The 12,700-nt window shown below is 43.5% G+C and overlaps 1 protein-coding gene across 1 annotated transcript in view; it reads right to left on the bottom strand.

The window, feature by feature from the left end:
- Window positions 1–6,124, bottom strand: part of GAS6 (growth arrest specific 6) — a 132,171-nt gene extending 126,047 nt beyond the window's left edge. Inside the window, exons 1-2 of the mRNA XM_030201493.1 lie at window positions 5,997–6,124; window positions 5,422–5,585 (exon numbers count right to left, since the gene is read on the bottom strand). Coding sequence (XP_030057353.1) covers window positions 5,422–5,585; window positions 5,997–6,048 — 216 coding nt within the window. The 5' untranslated portion in view covers window positions 6,049–6,124. The remainder of the gene's footprint in view (window positions 1–5,421; window positions 5,586–5,996) is intronic.
- Between the last annotated feature and the right edge of the window lie 6,576 nt (window positions 6,125–12,700).

The raw sequence follows: 12,700 nt of genomic DNA, 5'->3' as shown, positions 1-12,700 counted from the left end.
TTGTAGTAAATAATTAGCAGATTTTAGTACACACAGCTTCAGCTTTAGAAATGTTAATTTCTTTCTTCATCTCTCTCTCATTCACCCCTGAATAATTCACTGCTGAGTCACTTTAAAGTTGAAGTAACAAAACATCTGTTTACTCACAGTTTGCAGTTAGATTATAATCAGACAGGCTTATATATACATATTACTATACATTTGTCTTATCAGCTCCTTCCATGTGCTTAGATGGTAATGGATGCTCACACCACCATAGATCCTCTCAGGTTAGGAGAGATCATGAGCTCCATGTGCTCCATGTGCTGCATGTGCTGCATCTAACCCCCACAGGAAGTTGCATAGCTATGTGACCTCTCTAAGTAATTCACATCAGAGGTCACAGAGTAATCACAGAGAAATAATAGGTGACAGGCAATGCATGTAAAATACAATTACATTCCAACAGGATGCACCGGCCTGGGCGAGTTTCGTCGAGGTTCTGGGAACTATGTGTCCCTAGACTGGCCCATTCGAGGACACGATATGCCATGGAGAGGGACGTGGGGCCTTGGCATTGACGGAGGAGGAATGGATCCGTTGACATATATTACCATATATCAGAGCCTCGAAACAAAGCCTCCTACGCACTACCAGACTACTGTCGTCGGCTACCAAGAGGTGTTCGATGAAATCGCTCGTGCTGAGCAGACCGAGACTAAATTCCCCATTTCCCCAGAAGCCCGGAATATGTTCCTCAACTTGGCCGAAAACATTGCCCTCTCCCTGGGAATTGCCAACTGTTTTGTCTGTGGAGGCACTGACATGGGTGAACAATGGCCCTGGGAAGCGAGAGAGATTCGACAGCAAACATGGGATGCACTCAACACCACTAACATTACCTTTCCCCAACGGCCGAAGCCGTACGAATGGGCTTTAAGAACAAATATCATAGGCACCCTCTGCGCTAGTCGAGCGCCATCGAAGCGGTACTCTGTACCAGTGGGAGATTCTGCTTGCACGGGGGTCCTTCAGTATAATGGAAGCCGGACGACCTGGTGGCAAACGGATAACCGGCCCGTCCCGGAGCCTATCTGGACAGAACCCACCTTGAACACGACATGGACATACGGAGGAAACGCCTCCCTCAAGTGGGTAGCCCCGGGGGGCTACTACTATATCTGTGGGCGCAGGGCCTACGAACAGCTCCCGGCCCGCTGGTACGGTACCTGTCTCTTGGGTACTGTCCGACCTAGCTTTTTCCTTCTGCCCCTGCTAGTCGGCGAAACTTTGGGTATCCCCCTATACGTGGAAAAGGGGCCAGATAACCCTGCCAGACGTAAACGGTCTTTTCTAAACACCAAGCCCAAGGTCCAAATTGGAGACTGGAAAGACAACGAGTGGCCGCCAGAACGCATCATTCATTACTATGGACCGGCCACATGGGCTGAAGATGGCACATATGGGTACAGAACCCCTATCTATATGCTGAATCGCATTATTCGCCTACAGGCCGTGCTCGAAATCCTTACTAACGATTCGGCCTTTGCCCTTAATATCCTAGCCCGACAAAACACTAAGCTCATTACCGCGGTTTACCAAAATCGCTTGGCTCTTGACTACCTCCTAGCCCAGGAGGGCAGGGTGTGTGGCAAGTTTAACCTCAGTAATTGCTGCTTACAGATTGATGACCAGAGCCATGTCATCAAAGAGATAACTGACCGGATGGTCAAATTAGCCCACGTCCCCGTCCAGACCTGGAACAGCGCGTGGGACTGGACCTCCTCCCTAACCAGCTGGTTGCCAACCTCCGGGAGCCTGCAAGGCCTCCTCGTCATGGGTGGCCTGTTCTTGTTGTCCTGTTTACTAATTCCTTTATCTCTTCCCTTAGTTTTCAGGTGTCTCCGCTCCACCATGGAAAGCATCGCTGATCGCCGGGCTGCTGCCCAACTTATGACTCTCCAGATGTACTCCCCCATTCCTCAGTCTGATGAAGCTTACGATGAAGCACCTTGTGGCTGATGTGCACTTTGAACCCCCTGAGTCACTTAATGGGCCATTACCCTTGTGTCAGCAAAAGACCGGCTACAAAGGGGGGGGGATTCCTCTAGGGACCCTCCGTCTCAACCCCGGCGAAGCAACCGACGGCTGCGCAAGGGCTTAGGGCTCGCTTGATGCCTCCTTCGCTAACTATTCTTGTCCTTTCTTTCCCTTTCAGGGTCCATGGAGGTGATACTCTCCACCAGAATGGATGTTCAAGTATCAAAAGGGGGGAATGAAGGAGTGGAACGCCGGATACTACTCGAATACTATGAGTACTACCCGAATACTACTGAACAACAGAACAACCTCATGTTTGTGCCTACTGATGGACTTATACTTATGCACTCTACCTCTGCTTTTGGCTGTTTAGCCATACTTTATTACTGCACTGGACATTCGTGCCTTATCCAGTTTTACTGTTTACTAACGAAAGAAGTTTGCTGTTTACTAATGTAAGGACAGAATGCAGGATTATTAGACTTATAGCTTGTAACAGTAGTTTGCAAGGCCTATACAAGACCAGCTTACATGTAGCAACGCGACCTTGGAGGGTGCTGACACCCCCTGCATTCCTGAGCCGAACCTTATCTCCTGTGCTAGAAAGGAGCATTGTGTGTGTGTGTGAAGAATAAGCTGCTAAGTTTCGTTTTTCTTGCCAGTATCATTTCGCTGTTATGACGTGTGTACGTACTGGGACTACAATTTTGTACTGTAAGAACTACAATTGTTTACTGCGCATGCCAAATGTGATGTGTAAGGGCCTAGTGCGCAGGCCCAGTAGGGAAGTATAATTGTAAGTGTCAGGTGATTCGCGACACACAGTGTCCCGAGACTACTCGGTACTGTTCACTTGCTAGCAATAAAGTTGCCTTGTTTGGAACCAAAATTTGCCTTTCGTCTCCTGATTTCCCACCTGTTTCAGAAGGACTGGTAAAGTTTGTTTCTTTGCGGACGATACCAAACTGTGTTATGGGGTAGACACCCTAGAGGGTGTGGACAGCATGTGGAGGGATCTGGCGAAGCTTGAAAAATGGTCCACAAATTGGCAATGGTATGGGATTTGCGTTGCAAACCGTACGAGAGACATGCCAACCTGAACATGTATACCTTGGAAGAAAGGAGAAACTGCGGTGACATAATACAGACGTTCAAATATTTGAAAGGTATTAATCCGCAAACGAACCTTTTCTGAAGACAGGAAGGCATCAGAACTAGACGACATGAATTGAGGTTGAAGGGGGGCAGACTGGATGGACCGTACATGTCTTTATCTGCCGTCATTTACTATGTTACTTTTACATACTTCTAACATGAAGGTTTGTCGCCTTTAAAAGAGCTCATTTCAGTTTTGTTCACTGCTGTTCTACTTCCTTCAGCTGTTCCCATCCAACTAACTCTTCCTCGAAATACTCCCTCATCTTGGCAAAGTTAGTTCTTTTGAAGTCTAGAACCTTCAATCTTGAATAAGTCCTCTCTCTTCATGTGTCACCACACCATCAGGTAATTGCTAGATGCCAAATGATCACCCACCGTAACATCAGAAACACTCTTCCTGTTTGTAAACACCAGGTCCAGAATAGCTTCATTCTGCATAGGTCCCATTACCAACTGCTGGAACAATTCTTCCTGTATAGAATCCATGATCTCCTTGCTTCTAGACAACTCCACATTAGGGATTCCCCAATCAACATCCAGCATATTAAAATCACCTATCAGCAGTACTTTGCCTTTAACAGCTATCTTGTGAATGTCTTCAATTAAATCTCTGTCCATTTCTTCAGATTGTGAGGGAGGCCTGTATATCACACCAATTAAAATACTTTTTCCATTGTCTTTTTCAAGATTAACCCACAGTGCTTCTTCCTTACCCCATATGTCCTGCAATTCTGTCACTTTAATATTATTCCTAAGATATAATGCCACTCCACCACCCTTTTTTCCTTGCCTGTCTTTTCTGAATAGATTATAGCCAGGTATAACTATATCCCAATTATGGATCTCCATGAACCACATCTCCATCATCACCACTGAATCCAAGTCGGCGTCTACCATTACCACCTCTAGATCTAGAAATTTGTTTCCCATACTATGGGCACTGGTATACAAAGCTCTCCAGATTTTGCTCTTTTTTCCCCTTTTCTATAAAAGTATTACATATCTTACATTCCTGCGAGTTTTTAATGACTTTGGGGCTTTTCTCACCCATCCCCAGCAAATCTAGTTTAAAGCCCTCCTTGGTACATTAGCCAGTCTGTTACAGAACACACTTCATCCCTTCTTTGATGGATGGACACCATGGGTGAAAAAGGGGTGGATGCATTAACCAGCTACCGTGTTCCGATTAGCATGTACTAATTGGCTAATACAGAGTTAACGTGGGAGAACATGACTTGAAAAAAAATTTTGAAAATGCTCGGCTTTAAATCTGGACTTAGAACACACTAAAAGCCAATTTATTTTCACTTGTGTTTCACCAATAAAAATTTGTTTCCAATTGATCTGCTTGGTTTGTTGCCAGGTGGGAGTTTGCTGATCAGCTGCCCTGTTGTTTTTTTGGGACTGTGTGATTTTATGTCATTTTTTTGCCAAATCTACTGTACAGTAAAAAAAAAAAAAAAAAACCCTGCATTGTGTGGGGGTGGGGGGATGGGGGGGTTATGGGTCATTAAGAATGCTCACTCTATCTACATTAGTTAATGTGTGAACTATAAAGAAAATGTTGCTTACATAATAAAAAAATCAAAGCAAAATGACAATTCCTGTAAACGATACAAGAAATAAAATGACACAAAACTTTTTAGGGTTGCATACCCTTAACTATACCCTGAACTGCACAACCCCCCCCCCCCCCCCCAAGCATGGAGGGAATATCCTCTCATTCACTGCTGCTCGTTCAGGAGACCCCCTCCCTGTGGGATAAAATGACACCTGTTGCTCAGTTTAGTAATACTTTTTTTTTCTCTTGCCTCCAGGGAAAAAAACAATTCATACTGCTATTCTGGAGAGTTCTTGTTTGTTGGTTTATTTTATTGGTTCGAGTTGTTTGGGGTTTTTGTTTATTTGTATGATAATACTTTAACTGAACTCGTATTAACCCATGATAATATTTCTGTTACTGTGAGGCTGAGAGGCTTTTTAGATCTCTACTATTTCATTTCCAACCTGAGGACAGTGTCAGTTTCTCAAAGCTAGTCAAGAATTTGCATTTGATCAGTCCAACCAAAAAATCAAAAAGTTATCACTTTAGGTTATTATTTATGATCGTTAACCATTAGGTCTGTGCATGCAAATAAAAACAACACAGCAATCCCTCGACTTCAAAATAGCCTTCCCGTTTACGGTAACGCTCCTCTCCCCGTCCCAATCAGCACCACCAGTCTGGAGAAAGCGCAACTTTACCGTTTCGTGGTTGTTTTCGAAGACCTCGCGGGCTTCCTCCTTGGAGCAGAACTCCTCCACGCACTCCCTCTCCAGGTGGCCCTGCTTGGTCTCCTCGAACATCTGGTAGGCTCGCCGCTGCCTGGAGCGCAGGAAGCCGGCAGCTTCGCGGGGCGGCAACAAGACTGCAGGTAGAGAGGGGGGAGGGGAAAGGATGATGTAGGGGTGACCAGCGGTTACAAGAACAGAACGAAGGAAGCACCAAAATTAATTCAGAAGAAGGCAAAGCAGCGCCTCGGTTCGCAGCTACAACTAAAACAACAAGAGCAAGGAAGGTTTATTAGAGAAAGATATAGCAAAGCGTGCATTCATTTACATTACCATTCCCCCCCCCCCCCCGTGGTACGACTGACGGAAGGTGAGAAGAAACAAAACTGAGGAAAAGGGGGAGGAGGGGAGGTGAAAACAGGCAAAGGGACCTTGTAGGAAAGAAGTGCTCCCCCGGCTGGAATTCTGTTTACAAGGGCTAGGGTGGGAAGACGTTAGAGAAAGGGGAATGAATAAAAGAAACCACACGGGCGGGTTTGTTTACTCACTGCCGTACGAGGAAACGGCAGCCAGCAGGGCAAGCAGGACGGCGGGCGACATGGTGCAAATCGGGAGCCCCGGGCGGGAGATACCCGATGTGCGCGCGCTCCTCTCTCTCCTCTGCTGCACTGCGTGAGCCCAGCAGCTCGCGACTGCCGAGAGGGAGGCTGAGGAAACATTCGAGCGCAGCGGGGGAGTCGCTTTTTTTTTTTTCTCTCACTTTGCCCAATCATTTAGAAAGTTTACAAGCCATGGACACACCTATTTCACTTTCGTCTGCTTTAGTTGGTTTGTTTTTTCTTTTCCCAGAAAACACAACCTTCGTTCGGTCGCCTCAGGAACAAATCCATTGACGACTTGAGGAGCAGCAGCCAGTGCAAGTTACTTGCTCTTCTGACCCTGTATTAATTAACTTCTTGATTTTATTTTAGTATTTGGGAATTTGGAGTGTTATTGGCTCGGGTTTAGAGGCGTGTTTTCTAAAGTTTCCCTAATTGCTGTTCAGCACTAATGGTATCATTTTTTTTTTCTGTTGTTACTGTTTTCGATTTTGCTGTCATTGCAATATATTTAATTTAAGGCATTTTCCCATAAACACAAAAGGGCAAATCCCTTTAGTGCATCAGGTTGAAAGTGGGATGGCTCTGCGGTTTATTTGTGCAACTCAAATACGAAAAAGTAAGCATGTATTAAAAAGGAATATATTAATAGCATTCAGATAAATTCAATTTTGTTTTTGTTCTTCAAACTAGAGAGTCTCTGCATGCTCTTGATGAGACAAGGTGTAAGGTCTGTGTACAGTGCGAAACCTTGGAAAATAGGTCACAGACATTAAAGATAAATTAAAGCTCCTTTGTAGATCAGTGCTTCCCAACCCTGTCCTCAAGTCATTTCTAACCAGTTTGGTTTCAGCATAAAATATATTATATTCATTGGGTCGTTCTTGCATGCAAATATGCCTTTATGCATATTCATTATGATTAAATGTCCTTTACAAAACACTGGTTAAGTGTGCCTCCAGGAGAGGGTTGAGGAAATGCTGACCTAGATTTCTGAAAACTCAATTTGTTTCCAGTGATTCCTTTCTTTTTTTTCTGTCCAAATATCATTATTGGAGTTTAAAACATAAAAAAATAAAATATAGCAACCATAATAATAAAAACAAAATAAAGGAGACTTCTCAGAACTTCCATAGAATGGTAACAGAAATAAGAGGAAAATATGGATTTAGATGGGTACAGAGCAAAACCAAACAAAAATTATCTTTAAATATTAACATTCCAGATAATGTGTCAAAACATTGTTCTACGGGCTTCCAGATTTGACTGATCTTCTTTTAAGACAATGAACATTCCACAAAAGTAATTTCTTTCATATTTCTTTATTTGCAAAAATTGACTGCCACCAAAAATTAAGAAAATTATGATTTTTCCAGTGTGCCAATATTGCTTTTTATGCAGTGAAGTATATCAAATAGTTTAGCATGATGAGATGGGAATTAAATTTTAGGATTACTAGATTTGAGTATTATTATGCAGCTTAGGTCTGTAAAGCAGCAATGCTGTGCATGGGTTCTTGGTCATAAGTTGCCTTTAGAGATGTAGACCTGGACCTTGCACATTCTCTTTGCAGAAGAAACTTTCACAGTGTTATGTAATAAAAAGTTTCAGAGGGTAGACATGTTAATATGAATACCTTATAGACCAGGGGCAGTGGCGTACCTAGGGTAGTTGACACCCAGGGCTGGTCATTTTTAAACACCCCCTCCAGAATCCAGTACTAGGCATACCGAGAATACAAAACACTCAGGCCTATAGAGCAATTCTAGCATACCATAAACAGTAATTTCTACAAGTCACACAAGGAAAAGGAAAGCATCTTAAACACTACAGTGAGCACTAGAACATCAATTCACCTATTGTAAAATGAAACCAGACAGAATAGTCGATCCTGCACAGTGAATGCCAGCTGAAAGCCATGTCTTTTTCACAAACACAGATACACCCTAATCCATTATAGAATAAGTAATCATAAACTTTCTATTTAGACAAAAATTAAACTGAACCCCCAAGATGCCAGACTGCATACAATGCAACGCCACAGAAACAGAAAATGTCCCCTAGTACTGTGCAAAATATAAAGACAGCAGATGTAAATTTGAAAAAACTAACAAATACCAATCACCACTTTACAAATTAACAAAAAGAAATAAAACAAATATAGAAAATAAAATGATACCATTTTATTGGACTAATACATTTAGCTTTCAGAGGCCAAAACCTCCTTCCTCAGGTCAATACAGTGTAGTGCTGTTACAGTATCCTATCCTGACCTGAGGAAGAGGGTTTTGTTCTCCGAAAGTTAGTAAAAATGTATTAAAATTAGTCCAATAAAAAGATTCTTATTTATATGTTCTATTTATAAATATTTATTAACACATCTACAATCTTAAAGCAAAAAATAAAAATATATATTTTATTTACAGTTTGTTGTCTCTGGTTTCTGCTTTCCTCATCTTCTTTTCACTGTCTTCCATCCAGCATCTGTCTTCATTCTCTCTCTGCCATCCAGTGTCTGCCCTCTCTGCTTTCCCCTTCCATCCACCATCTGCCCTTTCTATCCCTTCCATCCACTGTCTGCCCTTTTTCTCTGCCCCTTCAATCCACCATTTGCCCTCTCTCCTCCCATCCATCCAGAGTCTGCCCTTCCTCTCACTCCCCCTTCCATCCAGGATCTGTCCCCTCTCTCTCTGCCCCCTTTTTTGGCCTCCAGTTCCAGCCCCATTATCCCACCTGCCCCTAGTTCTAGCCCCAGCCCACATCTCCGACTTGCCCCCCTTTTCAGCCCCACTATCCCACCAGTCCCCAGTTTCACCTCCAGCCCACATCTCCCTGACCCCTTTTAAGCCCCCAGTCCCCACAGTTTCAGTCCCTGCCCCTTTTCAGCCCCCAGTTCCAGTACTAGCCCCCTTATCCCACCTACCCTCCTTTTCAGCCCCCAGTTCCAGTCCCCTTCATCCACATGCCTTGCATTAGGGCCCCCCTTTTCAGTCCCAGACCCATTCTCCCACCTGCCCCAGGTATGGCCCCATTCTCCCTCTTGTCCCTTTCTCAGACCCCAGTTCCAGCTCCAGACCCTTCTCCCATCTGAGCTCCTCCCCACCGCACTCAGACCTGGTCCCCTTATCCCATCTGAGCCCCCCCAAGACCCGGTCTCCTTCCACCTGAGCGCCCCCCCAGACCAAGTCCGAGTCCCTTTCTGCCATCTGAGCCCCCCAAGACCCAGTCCCCTTCTCCCATCTGAGCCCCCCCAGACCAAGTCCGAGTCCCTTTCTCCCATCTCAGCCCCCCCAGACCCAGTCCCCTTCTCCCATCTCAGCCGCCCCAGTCCCAGTCCCCTTCTCCCATCTGAGCCCCCTCCCAACCCAGTCCCCACCTGCCTACCAGCTCTGTGGATGGACAGACGACCCTCTTCTGCCACTCAGCCTTAAAAAAAATTCCTGTGAAGCGCCTCGCGTCTGCTCTGCTGTAAAGGAAGCAAATCGTGTTGGCCCTTCCCTCACTGTGTCCCGCCCTCACGGAAATAGGAAGTTACATCAGAGGGCGGGACATAGTGAGGAAAGAGCCGACGCAACAAGGCGATTCTTTCCTTTACAGCAAGGCGCTTCACAGGTTTTTTTTTTAAGGCTGGGTTCCGGGTAGCATGAGAAGAAGGTCGTCTGTTCGTCGACAGAGCTGGTAGGCAGGTGGGGACTGCGGTGCCAGCAGAGCACCCCCCCACCTGCTGACGCCTGGGGCGGACCACCCCCAACGCCCCGCCCTTGGTACGCCACTGACCAGAGGTCCTCAGGACACACCAGACCAATCTATTTTTTATGATATGAATATGCATGAGATAAATTTGCATGCACTGCTTTTATTGTATGCAAATTTATCTCATGCATATTTATTGTCCACCACCTCCTGAGCTCTATCACTATACAGACGTTACATACTATATTACTATTTTATCACTCAGTAACCACGATAGAATTTTAAATTACTTACAGCATTACATCTGTGGATTATAAGCATGAATATAATGGAAGAATAATTAGATCTAACCAGTGCCAGAGGATTTGGGACACTAAATAAGAACATTTGGTTCAGAAAAGGAACACTGGAATATGGACTGATATAAGAACTATTTCACTATTTTTCAAGCTTTGTGTTATGTCTTATTCTTGGACTTGTGTGTATAGCTTGGGTTGGTAGTAGGTTGAGAAGTATTAGACTAAAATCATTGGATTAAGGGATGAATGAGTGATTGTGTGTATGAAGGATTTGAGGAAAATAGGTAAACCTGATTTATAATAAAGATGTGCAAGAGATTGTAAGAACTTGAAAATAAATATCTTTTGTAAGTAATTTACAATTCTATAGTGGTTACTGAGTGATAAAATATGCATATTTATTGTGGATATCATAAAAATGTGATTGGCTAGGTGTGTCCCAGAGACCCCTGGCTTATATGGATGCTTTTCAAAAGAAAGTAAATCCTGAAGTTTGAAGTGGACACATTGAAGAGCATGGGGGAGGAGAGGAACAACTTGTCACATGAGTGTACTATTGTTGTTTTCCTGGTAGGCACATGTCAAAAGCCAGAATTCATAGTTGTGTAAAGTCCACTCCAACACTATTCTACTACTACTTAACATTTCTAAAGCGCTACTAGGGTTACGCAGCACTGTACAATTTAACCGAGAAGGACAATCCCTGCTCAAAGGAGCTTACAATCTAAAGGACAAGGTGTGCAGTCAGTCAAATTGGGGCAGTCTAGATTTCCTGAATGGGGTATAATGGTTAGGTGCCGAAAGCAACATTGAAGAGGTGGGCTTTGAGTAAGGATTTGAAGATGGGCAGGGAGGGGGCTTGGCGCATGGGCTCAGGAAGTTTATTCCAAGCATATTCACCCTTTCACGGTTTGCCTTTGTCTTTGCTCAGTGAGCCTGTATTAGGGGATGCATGAAGAGCATGCACCTTCCCAGGAGGCTTACTCAAAAGTAGAAATACCAGAAATATAGAATAAATTGTTTGTTTGGCAATATAAATATGTAAGGGTTGATACTGAAAATATGTGACCCTGTAACCTGAGATGTGTGCATCCCCCCCCCCCCCCCACACACACACTGAGAAGTAAAAATTTGCCCAATTGATTGCGCAAAGTTTAGCTGGAAAAATAGGTCCAGTTTGGTGGTGTTACAGTAGCATGGTTATAATTAGCTGGACACTGTTGGTAGTGTTCTTAGTTCTGTCTACATAAAGTTAACCAGACAAGTTTGATCATGCAGGAAGGCTCTCCTACAATGAGCCAGATAACAGTTATTCAGATAAGTCCTGCTTGAATATGTGGTCAAGGTTATTCAGATATCTTTGTATAATAATGTTACTACTCAGATTGCTGAATACTGGTCTCCAATTTTATTTATTATTATAATTATTATTATTATTATTATGATAATTATTATTCCTGGGATGAAGATTAGGATAGTTTGGATTTATGATAGCTTTTGCTGGACCAGCTGTTGAATTATTCCGCTATGGGGCCCCCTCCGTATCCGTTATCTCTGCTATACTTTCTGTCTGTTCTCTGTCTCCCAAATTACTGGCGTTCTTTTCTTGCTTATCATAAGTACATAAGTATTGCCATATTGGGAAAGACCAAAGGTCCATCAAGCCCAGCATCCTGTTTCCAACAGTGGCCAATCCAGGTCACAAATACCTGGCAAGATCCCAAAAAAGTACAAAACATTCTATACTGCTTATCCCAGAAATAGTGGAGTTCCCCCAAGTCCATTTAATAATGGTCTATGGACTTTTCCTTCAGGAAGCCGTCCAAACCTTTTTAAAACTCTGCTAAGCTAAGCACCTTTACCACATTCTCTGGCAACGAATTCCAGAGTTTAATTACACGTTTTCGCAGCACATGTTAGAAGTTGGGCACACTGTGTTACAGAATACGCTTAGTGAGGTGTACATGTAAATTCTAATTACTGCCAATTAGTGCTCATTATTGCTTGTTAAGTGCTGTTATCAATGCTGATTAGCTTGTTAAGCCAACAAGGTTATGCGCGTTGTTACAAAATACGCTTGGATTTCAGCACAGATCTCTAGGCGTGCTATGTAGAATCCAGGAGGTTAATGTATCTGATGAAGGGGATATGAAGATTTACAGAAGTAACTGCAATTAGCGAAATATGTTTTCCCTTTTCTATGACTATATGACCTTGAATAAATGGGCATGTCTTTTCTATGTATAAAACGGTGTTCCTTTACTTTAGACCCATTTCCCTTCTCTTCTGTCACCAGCTAATACCCATCTTTCTATCAGATAATGGCGTTCTGTTTCCTCCTTCCCTCTACTATCCTCCCCCTTTCATAATTTCCTTTCTTTCTATCTGTTCTTTATTTTAGTATTGTACGCCACATAGATTTTTTTTTGATGTGCGGGATAACAAGCCTCATGTTTTTATTATGCACCTCCTTGCTAAAGGAAAGAAGTATATCAAATAAAGTAAACCATAAGCCATAAGAATTAACCAAACAGAAAGAGGTCCTTTTTACTAAGCTGCGGTAGCAAGTAGCCTCAGTGTGCCCTTATACAGGTCTTTCCCAAACATTAAGGCCATTTTTACTGCAGCAGTAAAATGGACGATTTTCCTTTTTTTTTTTTT

This window comes from Microcaecilia unicolor, chromosome 4 (genome assembly GCF_901765095.1).
Source record: "Microcaecilia unicolor chromosome 4, aMicUni1.1, whole genome shotgun sequence".
Taxonomy (NCBI): domain Eukaryota; kingdom Metazoa; phylum Chordata; class Amphibia; order Gymnophiona; family Siphonopidae; genus Microcaecilia; species Microcaecilia unicolor.
Note: the sequence above shows the minus strand (reverse complement) of the source record. Positions and strands in the feature narration are given on the sequence as shown.